Genomic DNA, 21,929 nt, shown 5'->3' on the forward strand with positions numbered 1-21,929 from the left:
TGCACATGTGTCCACCAACAATGCATCAGTGTCCCAGTTTTCCCATATTCCCTCCAATATTTGTCATTATCTTTCCCTGTCATCTTGGCTACTCTAAGAGGTACGAACCTCTATTTTTCGAACTTATCACTATAAACCTTAGGAATTATCTTTGACTGAGATACTGAGAGTTTCTCTAGGTCCCTTCTCACTGTTCTTAAAAAGTTCTCATCTTCATTTTATAGGTGGTTTTTTAAATAGCTTTCTTTTTTCCTTCAGCATAGCTATCACTTCTCACTGTGCCTGTCTCTAACTGTACTCTGCCATCCTCATTCTCATATAATTTTGCTTATCTTAATATTCTGTGGGCTGAGAAACTAGATAATGAATTGTGATAGAAATGTGTTACTCGACTCTGAATGAAGATCTCTTCTGTGAGGAAAATATTTGACTTTGTGACAACTGCTTTGGCTACTGAGATGCCTTGTTTGCTTTTTTTCTGGTGTCAAGGTTGACTGATAAGTGACTCCAATATAAGCCACGGCCCCTGCCTTTGGAGCTCACAATCTCTATGAGGCAACAGGATGCACATATCTGAAATACATGACCAATTCAGTTAAATTCAATTCAACAAATATTTATTGAGCATCACTATGTGGAAGGCCCTGTGATACAGAGAATACAATACAGACCCTTCTTGACCTAGACCACAGTCTAGCTATCAGGGAGGAAGGAGGTTCTAAAGATTAGAGGTAGCTGTTATCAGTCCTGAAGGTCTGAGAGAGACTTCAAGAGAATAACTAAAGAATGTATTGCTGGGTAGGGGGAGGAGGGAGAAACTATTCTTCCCTCTCCTTCCCATCCTGACTTCCTTCCTTCCTCTCTCCCAGGGATTGACTTGGCTGACTCCAACCAACGACTGAGTATCCAGAGGGTGCGGGAGGAAGATGCAGGGCGATACCTGTGCAGTGTCTGCAATGCCAAGGGCTGTGTCAATTCCTCTGCCAGCGTGTCTGTGGAAGGTAGCAGAGCACACCTGGGGATGGGCAGCCACTTAGGACATGAGACATAGGTGGCACAGTGAGAGACCCTCCAAAATATTAATGCACGTATTTCCCTTTTTTAAAGAAGTTTTTTTTTTTATTTTCAAAACATGTGCAAAGATAATTTTCAACATTCACCCTTGCAAAACCTTGTGTTCCAAATTTTTTTCTCCAACTTTTCCCCTAAATGTTAAGTAAATGGCTCAAAGTCTCCTATGGACATCAATACTTGGAAGAACAATTTTCAAATGGGGGGGTCAGGAATGGGAGAATAAACAGTACTTCAGTTTTGCCTTGTCTTCTGGTTCTGGTTGGAAGTCTTTGTAGGCCCAGACAGATCCCAAGGCCTCTGCTCAGAGTCAGACTTTCCAATTAGATAGGATTTTCCAGTCTTCCATCTCCTTCTCACATTCAGGCAGTACGATGACTTTGGATAATGTGCTAGATCTGGAATTATAAGACCTGTATTCAAATTGTGACTCAAACACTTCTTGAATTCTGAGACAAATCATTTACTTTCCCTCAGGTTGTTTCCTCATCTATAAACTTGAGGTAGTTATAATACTTGCATCTCACAGGGATGTGGTAAGGATTAAATGAGATGATATATGCAAGGTGTTTTGTAAACATTAGAGTGCTATATAAATACTCATTGTTATTATTACTGGGCTGGGAGAGACTAGCAAACACCTGGGGAACTTTTTAGAGATATCCTGGTTGCTGAGCTGCAAGGAGATAGGAAAATGAAGACCCCAAACTGAAAGAACAGGTACATGAAGCCCACATCAAACTAGAGGGCTGTGGAGAAAATAAGATAAGACTCCAGGAATCCTCACCTTATTTCATGGACATACCCCAGAGTCTACCTCTGACAGTGGGTTAACCTTGACCTTTCCCTTTCTTCCCACTTCCTAGGTTCCGAAGACAAAGGCAGTATGGAGATTGTCATCCTCATTGGCACCGGAGTTATTGCTGTGTTCTTCTGGATCCTCCTCATCCTCATCTTCTGCAACATGAAACGGGTGAGTTTAAGGCAGACCAGGACCCCCCCCCAATCCTGCCTCTGGCCCACTCTTACTTCCGCTGAGAGGCTGCTCAGTTTGGAAGGAAGCCCAGGATATAGCAGGAGGGCAGAATCAGAGAGAAGATGCCAGATGCCCTCTACCTCTTGTTCTGCAGGCCTCACTGCCCCCATTACCCTGACAATAGAATGGAAGTTTCTCGAGATGTGGAACTATTTCATCTTTATTTTTGTATTTCCAACACCCAGTACAATACCTGGCACAAAGCAGAAAATCTGCAAATATTTGTTGACTGATTGATTATTTCCTCTTGATACTGGAACTAGATGGGGCTAGCCCAAATAGGAGCATAGTACCAGAGATAGAAGAGCTATTAGTGTTTGTTTCTAAACCATTCATTTCTGCCTGCCTATCCCTGAGCCTTCTATGTGCTGGCCACCCATCATTCTTTTGTTAATATCATCAAATCTATTTTTCTTTGAAGTTTATCCCCTTTCCTTACCTTGTCAAGCTCTATTCTCCACCTAGTAATTAATTTTCTATATAGTAATTAATTCTCCTTGCTCCCTCCTCTTATTCTCTCATTCTTTCTTTCTCATTCTCTCATTTTCCCTTATTTTCTTATTCTTTTTCTCTCATTCTCATTTTTTCTCTCTTAATCTCTCTTCTTTCTCATTCTCTCATTCTTTCTGTCTTGTTCTCACTCCCTCCTTTCTCCTTTTCTCTGTCCTTCTTTCTTTCTCCCTCCCCCCTTCTTTGTTCTCTCCTCTTTCACTCCCTCTCTCCATCTCTTTCTCTTCTTCTCTCTTCTCTGTCTTTCTCTGTGTCTCTCTCTCCCTCCCCCCTTCTCTCTCTCTCCCCCCTTCTCTCTCTCTCCCCCCTCTCTCTCTCTCTCTCTCTCTTTCTCTCTCTCTCTCAATACAGGTAGATAGAAACCTTCAGACAGATCCTATAAATAGGGCAGAATTCTTTCCTTTCCAAGATTCTCCAGCTTTCAGGAGAAAATCTTTCATCCTTCAAATGACCTAGCTCTAGACACTAGCTATGATATTGACGACCTGAGTGATCTTGGACAAGTCATTCTGGATCTCAGTTTTCTTATCTACAAAATGAAGAAGCTGAACAAGATGATCTCTTTGTTATTGTTGACTCATTTAAGTCAAGTCTGATTTCGTGACTCCATTTGGGGTTTTCTTGGCAGATATTGCAGTGGTTTGCCATTTCCTTCTCCAGCTCATTTTACAGCTAAGGAAACTGAGGCAAACAGAGTCAGATAACTTGCCCAGGGTCACATAGCCAGTAAATGTCTGAGATTTGAACTCACCCTTTAGATCTATAGCTCTAAATCCTGTGAAAGTTGCTCTGATATAACTTCCCCCTATTTCTCCCAACTCTGCCTTTTGGAACCAAGCCAAAAAAAAAAAATCTTCAGAGCAGTAACAAGGGCAGGTAATCAGAGTTTTTTCTAGAGAACAAAAGTTATCAGGGCTTGTGGTTTTCATCAGCATAGAAACAACATTCAGCAAAACTAATTTGTTAAAAAATTTTTCCAATGCATTATTGTAAGCATTTAATAAATGCTTCTTGATTTGTCAACTTGACTCTTACCAAATATATGGATAAAGTGAGTACCTCTTCTATCCAGCCTTGTTCTGTCTCCTTATCTGTGGCCTTGAACTGGTATTCCAGGGTCTCTGCCTCCACCCTATTCCCCAGCTAAAGGTATACACTTCGTGCTACTTATTACAGGTGCTGGGTGTGATACTTTCCCAGGGCATAAAAATTTATAGGAATGGCTTTGTTTATCTTCTGATTGCCCAGATTAGATCCCATCCTGTTCTTTCTCATATACTTTTTTTTTTTTTTTTTTTTTTTTTGCTAAGGCATTTGGAGTTAAGTGACTTGCCTAGGGGCACTGAGCTAGGAAGTATCTCATATACTTTCAATGTTTCTCTGTTGCTACAAGAGAAAGTGATTTTGGATCATAGATTTAGAGCTGGAGGAAGGCTCTCAAGTCCAGGACCTTCATTTTACAGATAAGGAAACTAAAGCCCAGAATGCTTAAGTAACTTACTAAAGGTCACCTTACTGCCTATATATCTTTATCTATCTATCTATATTTATATCTATAGATATATAGATATAGATATATTGCCTATAACAGGATTTGAACCGTGGTGTTCTTGACTTCAAGGTTCACTATCCCATACATTATACCCTACCAGTATAACACCTTAGCCTGATTTTCAAGGTCTGATCCCTAGACTAACTTATTATTTCATATAACCTATATGATTGACTCATAGTAAATGTAATATAAATGTAAATAGCAATTATTTCTGTTTTGGCCAGAAACACTGAGGGCCTTCTCCTGCCAAATTGATTTTTTTCTTTGGACTAGGTAAAAGAGGCCATTTTTTGCTTTATAACTTACCTAGCCTTAATTACTGAATAGATATTACTTTGTAAAACTGAGAACTGCTAAAGAACCTAGTTTTAAAAGGCCAAGGTCTCTCACTGCAATCTCCAGTCATCCTGATTTATATCTGGCCCCCAGACCAAGGTGGGTCCAAAGGGGAGAGTGAAGCAGGGTACCTAGCACAGCTCGCCTTCACTTAAATCCAATTCACTTGCACCTCAGAGCATCACATCCCTGATGTCTTGGTCCTTTTTGAGAATGAAGGACAAACATTAACAGCTTTAGCCAAACTGAAGACACAGTCATTCCCTAAACATTCCCTGCTTCTTTTGATCATCATATTTCTTCTGTCAAGATATCTCTCCCCTCTGCATCCCCCCCAGTCTAGTTCCACCAGCCCCTCTGCCTCTGAGGTCCTTAAGGCCCAAGTTAGATACTATTCCCGAGACCCCTTTTTGACATGCTCCTTGCTTTCTCTCCATCCTTCAAGCACTCTGGGACTCATATCAGTGATTTCATGAGTTTTTAGTATCCATTCTTATCATTCTATGAACCCCTTCACAGGAGTGGACCTCACCATCTCCTTCTTCCATGGAGTTTCCCTAAGAGAATCCAGCACTGGGCCTTAAACATAAAGGACTCAAGAAGGAAAGAGCATCCATAGGCTCATAGATTTAGAGTTGAAAGGGATCTTAGAGGCCATCTCATATCATACCCTCGTTTTATGGCTCAGAAAACTGAGGTCCAAGAGAGTTAAGTGACTTGACCAAGATCACCCAGTTAGTGGACATCAGAAGTGAGATTTGAATCCAATCTTTTAATTCAAAAGCACATATTTTTCTACTGTCTTGATCATCTAATATGCAAATTATGTCTCTATGACCTCATCAAGATGTTATTTTGACAAGGCTATGTTTTCATGAATCCAATTTAAAATGTTAGAAGAGGTCAATTTTAGGGAGAAGAGAAATTTTAACTCCACCCCTGTCCCCTTCCCCATTCCCTGAAGCCTGCCCATGCAGACATCAAGACGGGATACCTGTCTATCATCATGGACCCAGGCGAGGTAGCTCTGGAGGACCAGTGTGAATACTTGCCCTATGATTCCAGCAAATGGGAGTTTCCTCGAGAGCGGCTCCATCTGGGTGAGACAAGGGAATTGTGTGGATCTCGTTAGTCCCTGGGAACTCAGTGCTCTGAAATGGGTGGGAAAATCACTGGGAAATATGTGGCTTGTGAAATAGTGCTAGCTTGGAGGCTCTTTGCGAGGAAGAGGAAAGGAGAGATCAGTGCAATGGTTAGTGAAGGACTTGTGGGAAGCGGATGGGGATGATCCTCATCCTCCACACCTGCTTGGGTTCATGTGAAATTCCTTCCATTCCTAAAGCTCATCCCGGAAATACAGACACATCTGTCCTCTCATCCTGACCCACCCATCCGGGCCTATGACCCCTAGTTCCCCAGGCACAGAGCTCCCCTTTCCCATGCCCCCCAGGGGTCTGGTGAATCTGCAGAGCCCCATGAACTATTTCCTGCCTCCATTCCTGCTTTTAGTTAGGGAAGGGCTGTGAGCACCTGGAGGGAGAGGATGCTGGCTCCTTCCTCTTCTCTCTTCTCCTCTTCTGCTTTGGTCCTTCTCTTTCACCCCCAGCCCCTTCCTGTTTGGCCACAGTTCATCTGAGTTTTTGGCTCTGCCTTCTCCATATTGTGGCAGGCACGCCATGGCTGACTCAGCACCCCTCAGTCCTTCTGGCCCTGGACTCCCATGCCTGCACTCTACCATCCTGACCTATTGTCTCCCCTCCCTGCCACCTCCTATGCCCCATAACCAAAACTGTTTCCCCTCACTGCACCTCTCCATTCACATACAGCAGCCATGACCCGTCCTTTTCTTCTCCCTTTCCTTTCCCTTCCCCCTCTCTCCTTTTGCCCGACAGGGAGAGTCCTAGGACACGGGGCCTTTGGAAAGGTGGTCGAAGCCTCTGCCTTTGGTATCAACAAGGGCAACAGCTGTGATAAGGTGGCAGTCAAAATGCTGAAAGGTAAGCTGGCCACTGGGGGTCAAATGGGAGGGCAGATAGTCTTCATGCTTGCTCTGAATAAAGTAGCGAATGCTAGACCTGAAATCAGAGGGACCTGTATTCAAATGTCGCCTCAGATATTGGCCTGGATAAGTAACAATCCTTCAGTCTCAGTTTCCTTCATCTGTAAAATGGAAATAATAATACACTTTGCTCACAGGGCTGTTTTGAGGATCAAATAAAAGAGTATTTTGCAAACCTGACAGTAAAAAAAGTCTTGAATTTTTAGAAACCTTAAAACACCATCTAAATATGAGATCTTAACAAAGATAGAGGCCCTTTTCCAATGTGATGTTTCGAAAAGAAAGAGAGGCTGGAGCTGTCTGAGAAAAAAGGCTTTGTGTTTCACCAAAAAGTCTGCCCCAGAGGCAAAGTGTCCTGATGGGCCTGTGCAGACTCCTGTGTAAAGGTCTAGAGTTGAAAGTGACCTTGTCACTCATCTGGTCCAGTCCCTTCATTTTGCAGATGAGGGACATTAGGTGCAAAGAAATCTAAGTGATCAGCCCAAGATCTCACAGGTCCTGAGGGCCAGCGGCAGGACTCTAACTCCAGAGTTAATGTTCTTCCTTCTGAACCATGGCTGTCAGGTGGTGATCCTGTGCGGAAGGAGGGAGGAGACAGCATCGGTGAAGCCCAACTGGGACAGATCCCAGAGCACAAAGGTCCCTGAACGTGCATGGACCTTATTCCCACACAGCTGAGGGATGGAGGGAGGCAGGGCAGACGTACAGGAAGCGTTTTGCACACAAGTAGGAAGCAGGGGCAAGAATGTAGTCAGTTTCTGCCTTTGACTGCCCAGCATATCCTCCTGTGGACCTGACTCTCCAGCATCTGGGACAGATAGAGCTCCTGTTTTAGAGTCCTGAAGGAAGATTCTAGGAGCCCCTGCAAGAGAGTCCCTTTAGGCCAGCTCTGCTACCCCTGCCTGAGCAAAGAGAAGAGAGCCAGTCTTTCTGAAGAGAAAGGAATGATGTAGGACCTGGTTTTCTCAGTGGGACTGGGCCAAGGCCATCAACGGCAGGGCTTGGCCACTGAGGAGCCCTGCAAAGGGCCACACACACACACACACACCCTTTCCCTCAGTGGGTCCTGGCTGTGGCCGCTCTGGGAGGGTGAGGCTGGCAGAGCCAAGTCCCTGTGCAGAGAGATGGAAAAGAAGTAACTCAGACTGACTAGGCTAGGGAAGCCTTCAACACCATGCTGTTTCTTTCCAGAGGGGGCTACTGCCAGTGAACACAAAGCACTGATGTCGGAGCTGAAGATTCTGATACACATCGGAAACCATCTCAATGTGGTCAATCTCCTGGGGGCCTGCACCAAACCCAATGGTTAGTGCCAGGGGTGGAGCCATTTGAGGTTGGGGAGGGGGGGAGGAAGGGAGTGCCAGATAAGGAGAGGGCTGCGTTGAGAGAGTAGGGCCAGACCTGCAGGGGATGACTTGGAGGGAAGAAGTACCTGAAGGAGGGGGGATTTCGGGGAAGGGAAAGTAGCAGACATATAGAGAAGGAAGAATTAGGGGGGTGCCAAACATGGAGGGGTAAGAATTGAGGGGATGGCAGATATGAAGGAGGAAGGGGCTAGATTCCCACCCTGGTGGGTACAGGGGTACCTGTTTTCACTGAAGGTATCAACATTCTCTAGAAAAAATTTTAATTCGGTTGCATTTCTTTGATGAATGAGTTATGTTACAGCCCCTTGGCTGCAAGTTCCCATGTCTCAACTGAAGCCCTGAGCTGAGACTGCGCAAGCTGGGAAAGATTCCTTTGTTTCTCTTCTCTGGCTTACTTGTGACATTGTGTTCTTCTTCATTGCCACTAGGAAGTAGTAAATAAGTGTGACTCAGCAAAGCAACCAAAGGACAAAATTACCTTCAGTGAGCAAGTTAACAATCCATCCACAAACATTCATTAAGCATCTGTCACATGCCAGGCACTGGGGATACAAAGACCAAAAGGAGAAGTCTCTGGCCTCCTGGGGCTTTTGGTCTATTAAAATTAGACAATGTACACAAAGCATTTTGCAAACCTCAAAGTACTACTATAAATAGTAATTGTTATCATTATTCTATTGGAGAAGATGAATACTTATAAAAATATATACATGTATAAAATAAATAGTGGAGGCAACAAACATGGACCACTTTTTCTAGAAGTTTGACTGTGAGGTGAAATAGATATAGGACAACAATATGAGGGAATGGTTGGGCCAAGTGATTGTTTTTTAAAGAGGTGAGGGACCCAGCTGTGTTTGTAGATAACAGGGAAGGAAGCAGGAGATTAGAAGAAGTTGAAAATTTAAGAAGCTTTCAATTTTGATAGTCTATAGAAACAACCATTAAGCAAAACAAAGTTTGAGAGCAAACCTATATTTTCAAAAAATATAAATATCTCATATCTTTAAGACTCATATCTTTTGCTACAGTCCAATCTCCTCATTCTTAGACTGAATAGAATATTTTTTTCTTTATTATTCTAAGAACTCATGAGCACTTTTATGTTCTATCTCTCAGGGAATATAATTCTGATGCAGGGGGATGGGCAAGATCTCCTCACATCATCTGCATTGCCCCAAATGAGTTCTGTTTCTTCAGTAAAATGTCAGATAGCTGCAGTCCAGGACTGCACTTGAGGCAGTGCAGACTTCTGGCCACTCCATCACATCCAGTATAGTGGATTAGATGCCAGAGTTGGAGTCAGAAAGATATGTTTGAATCTTGCAAGTCACTTAACCTCTTATCCTCAGTTTCCTCATTTGTAAAAAAAAAATGGAAATATTTATAGCACCTATCTTCTAGGTGGGTTATGAGAATCAAATGAGATGATAAATGTAAATAGCTTGCAAACCTTAAAGCACTCTCTAAATGTTAGCTATTATTATTACCTCCCTTTAGCTTTTAATAAATTTGAGTGGCATATGATCATTCTAATCTCAGCAGTCACAGATGAGATGGACCAATAGTGTAGCTTAAAGCATGGAAATACTGAATAAGAAAAAAAAATTTTGATTCAAATTCAAATTTCTTGTTGTGAGACTCTTGGCAAATCATGGTGTTTCTCTGAGTTTTTTTATCTACAAAATGGGGCTGATAATAGCATAGACTTAATAGTTCAAATGAAAAAATATATATAAAGCAATTTGCCAATCTTGAAATGCTATGTGAACTATTATTAGTGTAGCCAGACTCTGGATTTAATTTCTTAATGCATAAGTAATATACACTAGATGGTGCATGGACTTACCAGGTAAATGAGGCAGTGGATAGAGCACTGTATTCAAAGTCAGGAAGACTGGGTTCAAAAACAGTTTCAGATGCTATCTGTGTAACTCTAGGCAATTCATTTAACTGCTGTTTGGCTCAGTTTCCTCATCAAAAAAAAATCAATAGCATATATCACCCAGGGTTCTTAATGAGGATGAAATGAGATTATTTGTGAAGCTCTTGGCAAACTTTAAAGCACTATATAAATACTAGTTATTATTGCTGCCTAATATACACATGGATGGCCTATGTGTGGCACAGATTACTATCTGATCTGAGATTTGGCCTCCCTTGTCTGCAGCTCTCAGAACTCCCACAAGCTATTCAAAAGCCCAAGACTTCTCTCCATCAGTGTCTTTAATTCCATTCTCCACTTCCCTCACTTTTTTCCCACAGTCTCTCTACACACACATACAACAGAAATGGCTCAGCCAGTCAGAAGTCACACTCTTTTCCAACAACACTGTCTCTGAGCTATGCTTCAGGAAATGGAAATGTCCACAGGACTAGGAAGCAAGTGGGATAACATTATTAGTATTGGGGATTTTTTGGTTTGAGGGTTTTGGGGGTTTTTTTGGCTTTGCTTTGCTTTGGGTTTTGGTGAAGCAATCAGGGTTATGCCCAGGATCACATAGTTGAGTATCTGAAGCTGGATTTGAACTCTCGTCCTTCTGACTCCAGGGCCATTCCTCTATCTACTGTGCCCCCTGGTTTCCCCACATTATTATTATTATAATTATTATTACTACAGTATAGTAACTATAATTTGTCTGTATGTCCCTGGCCATTTATAGATTCTTTTCCTTTTTTTAGGCCTCTCACAATGATCCTTCTTCCTTATCTCTTTCTCTGTCTCTCTTTTAGGCCCTCTTATGGTTATTGTGGAATTCTGCAAATATGGGAACCTTTCCAACTACCTTCGGACCAAGAGAGAAGACTTTAGTCCTTACAGAGTAAGTAGTTTCACTCAAGGAGTGTCTGAGGGCAACTTCTCTGGCTCTGCTTGCCCCTCAATGTCGTGTTCTTGTACAAACTACCATGAGGCCACTGAACCATGGTAAATGAGCTTTCAAAATGGAATCGACAAATGGCAATGTTTAAATAATCTCCTCTTTGTCCACAATTTTATATCAGGCACTCTCTTTGCTCTCATGTTGTTCTTAATATATGTAGGCCCTGGAAGAGTCCCAGAAAAGAGTGACCAACATGATGAAGGAACTTAAATCCAAACTATATAAAGATCAAATAAAGGAATAGGAGATATTTAGCTTTCAGAAGCTGAGAGAGGAAAAGTATGATCACTCTCTTCAAGTATTGAAAGAACTACTATGAAAAAATAAAATAAAATTCTTTTTGACCCACAAGGGCAGAGCTGGGAGCAATTGGAAGGTAGGAAGTGAGGGGAAGAAATTTCAGAAATGCAGGTTTCAAAAGAAAAAAAAACTCCTTACCAGAGCAAGCTTTCCAAAAGCTGGTGCTAGAGGGTCAAGTCAGGTCTCCAAACAGTGACTAGATGGTCATTTAGTAAGGACTCCTGTTCATGCTGAGGTTGCACTTGATGGATCTTCAGCCTCTTCTGACTGTAAGAGTCTGAGATTTAGTGGCTATAACCCTAGAACCAGCTTCAGAGAGTGTGTCTACTTTCTTTTGGAGGTGGATATGGCTTCAAATAAATATAAAGTTTCTATGGCACTGGAGCTCTACACTTGCTATGGGGCTGGGTCTCACTGTAGTGTACAAGCCTTGCCCCTGACACAGAGTCCCAAAGTGTATTGACCTGTGGGAAGGATGGGACAAAAAGTAGGATTGGAGATGGCCTCAGGGAATACTTTGGTTCAACTTCAGGTGTATGCATTCAGCTCCTTTCCCTTACACACATGCAGTCTGTGTACAGAGACCTTGTTTTACCAACTCCTCACCAAGGGTCAACTCTTTTTCCCCTTGCCCAGGAGGAGTTATGAAGGAAACTAGAGATCACCTTCAGGAAAATAAATTTCATGGGGTCCCTAGCATCCCTTATTACAAAAAGAAACTGAGATTCACTTACACCTGTTGTTTCCCCAGGAAAAGTCCCCCAGGCTTCGAAACCAAGTCCGTTCCATGGTGGAGGCTGTGAAGGTAGACAGAAGGAGCAGGACTGGGACCAGTGACAGTGCAATCTTCACTCGTTTTCTGCTGGGGAAAGGACTTGCTTCCCGGGCCCAGCCTATTCAAGATGGTAAGGGAGCTGGCTTTTCTGAATTCTACCAATTTAGTTACTGGCCTACAGTTCCAAGGTCATCAGCATAATAACTGCTGTTCTGTCTCTGGATCTGAAGAAAAAACAGGCACAGTGACAAGAACAGAGAGAACTACAATCCAAAAAACAGGCAAATCTTTAGGGATAAGGGGACCAATTGATTTCTTGTCCCATGATATGTAGGATTTGAAAGATTTGAATTCCAATTCTGCCATTTATTACTTGTCCTATTCAACTTCTCTAGACCATGATTTCTTCATCTATAAAAAGAGGCAGCTGGACTAAGTGACTAACAAGCTCTAAATCTATGGTTTTGTTACCCTCCCAAAATACACAATGATTCCAGAATTGTTATTCAACCTAATGAAAAGATAATCAGGAATAGGTTATCATAGATGGCTGACCAGTAAGGGTCACCTTGGTTGAACCATATTTCCTAAGTGCCATGAAACAGTAAGAAAAATGTTCTGGCTTCAGAGATATAAACCCCTTGGAAACATTGCCAAAGATAGATTCATGGACTCTGCCTTTTTGTAATTAAAAGCTATAGTGGGATACATGATTTGGGCATGAAGGATGATACCATTAAAAAAAAAAATTAGGAGAACAGGGTATAATTTGGGAAAAGGAGGAATTTATGACCAAAGAAGAACTAGAGAACATTATGAAAGGCAAAATGGACAACTTTGATTATATTCAATTAAAAGTTTTTGCACAAAAAAAATCAACAGAAACAAGAGCATTAATTAAATTAAATTAAAAGCAGGGGGGGAAATCTTAACATCCAGTGTTTCTGATAAAGGTCTCATTTCTAAAATATATAAAGAAATATACCGAATTTATAAGAATTTAAGCCATTCGAGACTTACATGAACTGATGCTAAGTGAAATGAGCAGAACCAGGAGATCATTATATACCTCAACAACAATACTGTTTGAGGATGTATTCTGATGGAAGTGGATCTCTTCGATAAAGAGAGCTAATTCAGTTTCAATTGATCAAGGATGGACACTCAAAGAAAGAACACTGGGAAATGAATATAAACTGCTTGCATTTCTGTTTTTCTTCTCAGGTTATTTATACATTCTGAATCCAATTCTCCCTGTGCAACAAGAGAACTGTTCGGTTCTGCACACATATATTGTATCTAGGATATACTGTAACCTATTTAACATATAAAGAACTGTTTGCCATCTGGGGGAGGGGGTAAAGGGAGGGAGAGGAAAAAGCGGAACAGAAGTGAGTGCAAAAGATAATGCTGTAAAAAATTACCCTGACATGGGTTTTATCAATAAAAAGTTTAAAAATAATAATAATAATTCAAGCCATTGCCTAATTGATAAATGGTCAAAAGACATGAACAGACAATTTTCAGATGATGAAATTAAAGCTATCTACAGTCATATGAAAAAATGCTCTAAATCACTATTGATTAGAGAAATGCAAATTAAAACAACTTTAAATACCATCTCACACCTCTTAGATTGGCTAAGATGACAGGAAAAGATAATGAAAAATGTTAGAGAGGATGTGGGAAAACTGGGACACTGATACATTGTTGGTGGAGTTGTAAAATGATCCAACCATTCTGAAGAGCAATCTGCTACTATGCTCAAAGGACTATCAAACTGTGCATATCCTTTGATCCAGCAGTACCACTACTAGATCTATATCCCAAGGAAATAATAAAGGGGAAAGGATTCACACGTGTAACAATGTTTGTAGCAGCTCTTTTTGTGGTAACAAGAAGTGGAAAATGAATAGATATCCATCAATTGGCCTTAAAGGCCATTTACACCAGCAGACTCATTTTAGAGCTGAAGAGCTTAGAAATGTGATTTTTCCTTGGATTCAAAATCCAGTACATTTTTCACATGACACAGTGCTTGTGCCATGACACCCTTCCCCCCACAGAAAAGTAGGAACACCCACCGCACAATCCATGCTGATCATCTGAAACTATCCCAATGGAAATTCAAAAAATTTTGAGTCTTAACAACTACTCTAACAATTCCCAGAAGTATTTAATCAATCAAACAATCAGTCAAACAATAAGCATTCATTAAGTACTAGCTAGTCAGGTCCTGGAAATACAAGACAAAAGTTGAAATAGCCTCTTTTACAGTCTGTGAGGACTATCTGTAGGAGACAGCCTGAGAAAGACAAAGAGAGGCGGGGGGGAGAGAGAGGGAAGGAGGGAAAAAAGGAGGGAGAGAGGGAGAGAGAAACAGACAGAAACAGATGGGAGTGGAGAGAGATAGACACACATACAGAGAGAAGAGACAGAAACAGAGAAAGACACACACACAAACATAGAGAGACAGAGACAGAGGGAAGAAGGGAAAAAGGAATGAATGAATAGAGTGTCTCAAAAGTTTTACTGGTATTTTAAACTTTAACAACTTCAGAAGTATGTTATCAGTTTACAAAAAAATTTGAAAGATTATTTTTTAAATATTGATATTTAATAAAATTCAGTTCAATCACTATTTTGTTCTATTCATTGTCTTAGTCAATTTTCAAACTTTTATCAGTTACTACTTAGTGATTGGAAAGAACTGCATTTGTAATCCTAGATTTTAAGATCCTAGCTATAAGAGGGAATGAAATGACAAACTAAAATTAAAAATGCATTATTTGAAATTCATACAACAAAATCAGTATAAAAGAAATGTGAATAAATTTTAATGGTAATTTTGGTAAGTTTATAGCATTTAGACTTCTGCAGTTATTAAAGCTTAAAACAGTACTAAGTCACTCTGTAGATACAAAGGGGGATAGGAGATATGAAGGGACTAACAGCTAGAGGGGATAAGAATTCCATCCTGGTTTCCCCTGGAAATGAATGACCTCCCTCAAATCTAGGTGAATTAATTCAAATTTTTCAAATACAGAAGGAGAAGCCCAACCTTCCACATCTCAGAAGCACATAAGAAAATCTAATCATTCCCTCTTTGTTCATGGAGTTTGAGCTGAAGAGAACAAGCCTGTCCTAGGCAAACCCCAGTGATTTCAGACTAGGTTTCAAATGCATGTTTTTCCTGGTTTTCTTTGGGCAGAGGATGACCTGTGGCAAAGTCCCCTGACCATGGAAGACCTGATCTGCTACAGCTTCCAGGTGGCCCGAGGGATGGAGTTCCTTGCTTCAAGAAAGGTGAGAAAAGGGTAGAAGTTTTGCTGACCCTTCTAAAAGAGGCTGTCTCCTGAAAAGCATTTGGGATTCTTTGAACAAAGAGTAACAAGAATTATGACAACAAATACTTCCATTTTGTGGGCATACCCCACTTAACATTATTTCATCTTGTTTCATTTTACTACCACATCCTTAATATAGAATACCAGATGACGCTCCACAGGGATGCTTTTCTATTGTTCATTGATCAAGTTAGAATGGTCCCAAAGACTCTTGTCCAACCTTCTATGTTAGGGATAAAGAGAAGGAAGCCCAGAGGTATCAAATGATCCACCAAGTAGGAATGAGTATTGAAACTTTGATTCTTTGACTCCAGAACTAATACTCATCATACAAAATAACAATCATGATAGCACTCTAAGGACCTAATTGTTCACTGTGATGTCATTTTGCTGCATTTTCATGATATTTTAATGTCAGATGGATTCTATCTACTTTTTTCTTGTACAAATTATTTTGTTTTCATTGTCCTCACAGTAGTCCTCTGTGGGACATAGGACAAATATTATCTTTATTTTTACAGATAGGGAAATTAAGGCTCCAGTGAATGTCCAAGGTCACAGTCAACCAGTGAGGCTCTGGATTACCCTTAGCACTTTTACAGGGAAAATCTTCCAGAGTAGATCTAGGCTATGAACTTGATCCTCCTTCAGGCAATATGGTGTAGAAGTATGACTGATAAAAAAAAAAAAGCAGAGTATTTGAAATTAGAAAACTTAAGATTTGAATTCTGGTTCTACTACTCAACTCATGTGACCTTGTAGGCAAATCACAAATAAAAATAAGGGTTTCAAAAAAAATTTTATTAATTATCCACCACTATATAGGCACTTTACAAATATTATTTTAATTTATTCTTACAACAACCCTAGAAATGGTGCTATCATTATTCCCATTTTACAGATGAAGAAACTGAGGCAAAGAGATTAAGTGACTTGCCTTGGGTCAAGTAGTCAATGTCTAAGGTCATATCTGAAGCTATGTCTTCCTGACTACAGGCCCATGCCACCTCCTCCAGGAGAAAAATTCAGCTTTTTATTTGGAAATAGAAAGCTATTGCCAGAGTAGCTCATGAAGCAGTTCTGAGTACAGAGCCTTTGCTGTTAGAACAGTTGACTTTTCTTCTCCAAAGAAATTAAGGTGATACCCATAAACTAAAATTAGAGATGATCCAAAACCAATGGTTTATATATTAACCTCATCCTTTTCCCTAGGCTAGCCTTTAAAGGCATATAGGCTAATAACTTGCTGATTGGCTTGAATTCCACATATTCCCCTGGGGTGCTGTCTGGTAAAAGTAAGAATGGGCAGTGAAATGAAATGAGAGGCCGGGTTCTATGAAGTACACCAAGGTGAATACAACATCATTATTCAACCTCACCACCCATATGACAGCCAGCATACTCTCTATGACATTGTCTAAACCTACAGCCTTTTGTAGTAACATGTTTGGTAAATTATAATTGTATGCTATGATTTAACATTGAACTCTACTAAAATATTATAAAACGGAGCTGATCAGCTATTTATGACAGTGTTTCCATGGAAACTCCCCTCTTTTCTTTCTCTCCCTCCCACCCCTACATTTTCTGTCCCAGAGTCACAGAACAAGTTTATGATTAAGGAAAGGACAACGGGCTTTTACAAGTGCATATATGCATAACCTGAGCTATGTTGGAGGTTGGTTTGGTCATAAATGCTGGGAAAAGATACTTAATGGACTCAGACAGTTGATATATGGGTTCTCAAATATAAAAATCCCCTGAGTTCTGTCTGCCAGCTTCCTCCCACCCACCATCAAGAAACCTTAATTGGCCAGAGAGTCTGTCTGACGTCTCATCTCCTTTCCTTCCCCAGTGCATTCATAGAGACTTGGCTGCTCGAAACATCTTGTTGTCAGAGAACAACGTGGTGAAGATCTGTGACTTTGGACTGGCCCGGGACATCTACAAAGACCCCGACTATGTCAGGAAAGGCAGTGTGAGTGTGAAGCTTGGGGCCTAACAGATCCAAAGATAATAAGATCAGGCTTTGCAACACAGCCTGGAGGGCACACAGAAGTTGGGAATGCATGAAGGCCTGATGCTCGCTAGGACAAAACGGGGAGAAGGTTGGAGCCCATATCACCTTCTCTGTACCTGGCTAGGAGCACTGCTGGTCCTTTGAGGAAAAGAAGCAATCCTGATAACAGTGTGAACAATAGTGTCAAAAGGGCAAAGGAGGAAGCAGGCTCCGCCTAGAAGAGGATAGCGATTTAGGTTCACTATTCAATGTCTGATTTTTAATTAAAATCAATCAATACAAGCATTTAGTAAGTTTCTACCATTTGCCAGGCTCTGTACTAGGAACTGAAGATGCACAAATCAACAGGAAACAATCTCTGCCTTCAAGGAGCTGACATTGTAGTGGATGCCCATTATATGCCCAAACATAAATAGATATCCACACATAGCTTCCTATTTTATGTAGATATAGATTATGTGTCTACATACAGATAAATATGTATAAAACACATAAAGAACAAATATAGGGTAACCTTGTGGGGAAAGATACCAGAGTCTGAGGGACCAGAAAGGCTTTGTGTAAAAGGGAGTGCTTGAGACTTGGAGGATCTGAAGTGGATTGGTGCATTTGAAAAGGCAGAGGTGAGGAGGGAAAGCATCTCAAGAATGGGCACAGCCAAGGCAAAAGCACAGAGTCAGGAGATTAGGCATTGTGTATGAGAAAATAAGTCAGAATGGCTATACTACAGAGGTCACATAGAGAAATATTATGTAATATGGTTGAAATGGTAGTTCCATGAAGAAATTTAAACACCAACAGAAGAGCTTATATTTGATCCTAGCCGCAATAGGGGGTCACTTGAGCTTATGAGAGTAGGGGAGAGAGAAGACAGAGGCAACATGACCAGAGTCATGCTTTAGGTAGTTTGAATAATTAAGTAGTGCAATGGAGAAAGGAAGGTCCTGTGAGATGGAGAGCAATTAAGAGGCTTTTGTGGCTGAAGTGAGAGATGATAAGGGAATGATTGGGATATATTGAGAGATGGGGAGAGCATCCTACTCTTAACCTTTGCATCACTCAGAAGAATGTGATTATGCCCTCCCCTCTGCTCTCTTTTGAATTAACAAGTTTAAGCCCAGCTTGATTAAGAGTTGGTCCCTTTATATCACAGGCCCGGCTCCCTCTAAAGTGGATGGCACCAGAAAGCATCTTTGACAAGGTCTATACCACCCAAAGTGATGTCTGGTCTTTTGGAGTCTTGCTCTGGGAGATCTTTTCCTTAGGTAAGTACTAAAGGCCAATTAAGTATTTAAATCCTAAATAAAGAGATCAGAATATGTCTAAATCTCATTCATTCAGATCACAATCATGTGATCACTGTACCTTAAAAAAAAAAAAAAAAAAAGAGCTACCCTCCTTTTAGATAAGGTAGATTACTAACCATCTCTATATAGGCAACATAGAAATGAACACATTCATCTATATGCATAAATACATATACATATACATCCACAACAATGACCCATATATACATGTATATATCCATGTACTTAGCCACTTATATGACACATATAACATATGCATACTGATCAGCATGTATATTCACATCAACACGTACACTATACAAACACACAATAAACAGACAAATATATGTGTATACAACACACATATCCACTGATGGACTTCATATCTGAGCTTTTTATAATAATAATTAGCATTTCTAGAGAGCTTTAAGATTCACAGTGCACTTTATATAGGTTATTTCACTTGATCCTAACAACAACCCGGAGATATAAGTGCTGTTATTATCCTCATTTTACAGATGAGGAAACTGAGGTGGGAAGAGGTGAAGTTCCCTGTCTAAGGTCACACAACAAGAGACCCAGAGTACATTTAAGGCAAATATAGCTTAACCTCGTGAATTCAGATGACAGTCATGGAATCTGTGGCTGAGGCCTTAGTCTTAACCCTTCATTCATTGGGAAAATGTGAAAAGTAAATATTAAAACTTAAAGAGATGCTATAGATCAGCTAGTCCAACTCCTTCATTTTACAAAGAAAGAAAAACAAAGGGAGGGGAAACAATTGGCCCAGTGTTTCTTAGCATGTTGGTGGAACTGGGTCATACGTGGTGAAGTGGAAAAAAATTTGTAAGCTTGGGAAAATCACTTTAGTTACTTCTCTGGGTCTCAGTTCCTTCTGCAAAATGAAGGATTTGAATAAACTAGGTGGCCTTAAGATTCATCATTCCTGCCAATAAAAATTTATGATACTACAACTAGAACTTAAATCTCTGGCCAGCCCCTTTTCCTTTGTAAGATAGGAGTAAAAACTAATAAAATTATTAGAAAGCAGCATGATGAAGTATAGATAGTTCTGGATTTAAAGCCAAAGTTTAAGCAGCATTTGGATTCCAGACTGTTGTCATCTACTTCCTGTGTGATTTGGGGCAAAAGACTTAACTTCTCAGGTCCTCAATTCCATCAACTCTAAAACAAAGGAGTTGGAATAAATGACTTCCAAATACTAAATCTATGAGTGTGGGATGAACAGGGTTACAAAGAAAATGTTTAAATACTTAAGGCTCAAACTATCTTCACACATGACCAAACCTTCACTTGTATAAAACTAATGATGCTATAGTAATAAAGCCATCTCATGATTAAAGCATGGTCCCCAAGGTCTTTCCAAGATCATGATTTGAATGAATGAACTTTAGGAGTCTAGTTTGAAATCCTGAGGAAATGCAGAAAATATAAGCAGTTAAAATACATAACAATTCAAACTTCTCTGGCCTGTCTCTTGTTAATCCAAGTGGTGAGGTGGGTCTGAGTTCTCTTGGTATCTCAGAGCTGCTTGACAGACAGAAGCAACTTGGTGTGGGGTGGAAGGAGTTCTGATGGCAAGAAGAAAAGGGAATGGCAGCAATCCCTCTAAAGTAAAAGAAAACTACTTAATTCCCACTGTCCTAGAGAGGAACCCTCTGGATTATTATTGTGTTCTAATTTCTTGTTATTCTAACCATCTTTGTGTGTGGCCACCTAGGGGCCTCTCCCTATCCTGGTGTGCAGATCAATGAAGAATTCTGCCAAAGGCTTAAGGATGGCACGCGGATGAGGGCTCCAGAGTACGCCACAGCAGAAATGTGAGTTTTCCCCTTTCACTCAAAGGCTTATCCCTGCTTTCTGGAAAATTAGGCAACTAATTCAAGGGAAAGAACATAGGAAAAATGTCTGGTTTCCCTTTGACAGCCGCCACATCATGCTGAGTTGCTGGTCAGGAGACCCCAAGGAAAGACCCGCATTCTCTGACCTGGTAGAGATCCTGGGAGATCTGCTTCAAGAAAATGTACAGCAGGTAAATACATGTTTTTCCCCATACCTGGACCAGTTGGACTCTGCCTGCCTAGGTATTACTTTCTGGGATGAATCCCATTTTCATCTAATATATATGTACTTCTTTCCACCTCAGAGGGAAGAAAACACAGTATTTATATAATCTGCATGTTGATATAAATGCATGTGTCCATCGAGGGATATGTGTGTTTGTATATGTGTTTATGTGTTTATGTGAATATATGTGCAGATCAATGTGCATATATATGTATGCCTGTGTTATATAAGTGATTCAGTATATATTTAGGTCATTGTGTGAATGTGTATGCATATGTTTTCATGTATATAGGTGAATGTGTTCACTGCTATATCGCCTATAAAGAGATGGCAAGTAATCTATCTTTAGCTAAAAGGAAGGTAGCTTTATTTTTTTAAGATACACATTAAATCACATTAAATGCTTTTACTTTTTTCCTCTTTCCTGATAGCTGCTAAGTAGCCTTAGTATTTGCTCTAAATAGGTGAAATGTCTCATTACAGAAATCAATCAACAAACATTTATTAACAACTACTTTGTGCAGGATACTATGCTAGGCACTGGGGTTACAGAGACCAAAATAAACAGCCCCAAGAATGTGGTAACACCAACAGGTATTGGGCAGTTAGACCAGAAGCAGAGAGTAAGCAAGGAGAATGTTTCAGTAGCTCCTACGCACTGAAAAAGCCCTAGCCCAGCTAATTTTTTGAGAGTCCTTCCATTGTATTGGCCTAGGACTTTCATTTGCTTTACAACTCAGGCTGTGGATCAGCATAGACAGTGTACTTAGCATCAGCCACTGGACATCTTTGACATAAACCTATACTTTCTCTTCAGGAAGGAAAGGACTACATTCCCCTGAATGACTCACAAAGTTCAGAGGATGACGGCTTCTCTCAGGGACCTTCTGCTGCCCATCACAACTTGGATGCAGAAGAATATGACCTGAGACTCCATTGCCATAGTTTAGCAGCAAGGTCAGTTCTCTTTCTGGGGATGAGGGGATAGGATGGAATGAGTTGCAACAATAGTCTAAAAACAGGCAGCTTTTGGTTTAATAAAATCCCAGAACTTCCTGGGCTTTAAAAAGGCCTGAATGCTTCTAGTTCCAAGGGCTTAGTCAGTATGTATAAAGGAACATGTGGAGTTTGTGCATTATTTTTTTATTTTCTGCTTATTGGGACTCCTTGGAAAGAATGGTCAGTTGACAGGAATATATTAAGTTCCTACTATATACTAGGCACTGTTTAAGCTCTGCTCTTTGGAGATAATGGACACAGGTTAGAATCTCATCCCCCATACTACTTGTCATCTCTA

General features: G+C 40.6%; 1 protein-coding gene across 1 annotated transcript in view; it reads left to right on the plus strand.

The window, feature by feature from the left end:
- Window positions 1–21,929, plus strand: part of FLT4 (fms related receptor tyrosine kinase 4) — a 115,036-nt gene that overhangs the window by 86,023 nt on the left and 7,084 nt on the right. The window contains exons 15-27 of the mRNA XM_051979092.1: window positions 870–1,001; window positions 1,938–2,044; window positions 5,473–5,608; window positions 6,401–6,505; window positions 7,759–7,872; window positions 10,668–10,756; window positions 11,868–12,021; window positions 15,103–15,197; window positions 17,094–17,216; window positions 18,412–18,523; window positions 20,286–20,385; window positions 20,492–20,597; window positions 21,450–21,589. Coding sequence (XP_051835052.1) covers window positions 870–1,001; window positions 1,938–2,044; window positions 5,473–5,608; window positions 6,401–6,505; window positions 7,759–7,872; window positions 10,668–10,756; window positions 11,868–12,021; window positions 15,103–15,197; window positions 17,094–17,216; window positions 18,412–18,523; window positions 20,286–20,385; window positions 20,492–20,597; window positions 21,450–21,589 — 1,513 coding nt within the window. The remainder of the gene's footprint in view (window positions 1–869; window positions 1,002–1,937; window positions 2,045–5,472; window positions 5,609–6,400; window positions 6,506–7,758; window positions 7,873–10,667; window positions 10,757–11,867; window positions 12,022–15,102; window positions 15,198–17,093; window positions 17,217–18,411; window positions 18,524–20,285; window positions 20,386–20,491; window positions 20,598–21,449; window positions 21,590–21,929) is intronic.

The sequence above is a fragment of the Antechinus flavipes genome, chromosome 2, assembly GCF_016432865.1.
Source record: "Antechinus flavipes isolate AdamAnt ecotype Samford, QLD, Australia chromosome 2, AdamAnt_v2, whole genome shotgun sequence".
Lineage (NCBI taxonomy): Eukaryota > Metazoa > Chordata > Mammalia > Dasyuromorphia > Dasyuridae > Antechinus > Antechinus flavipes.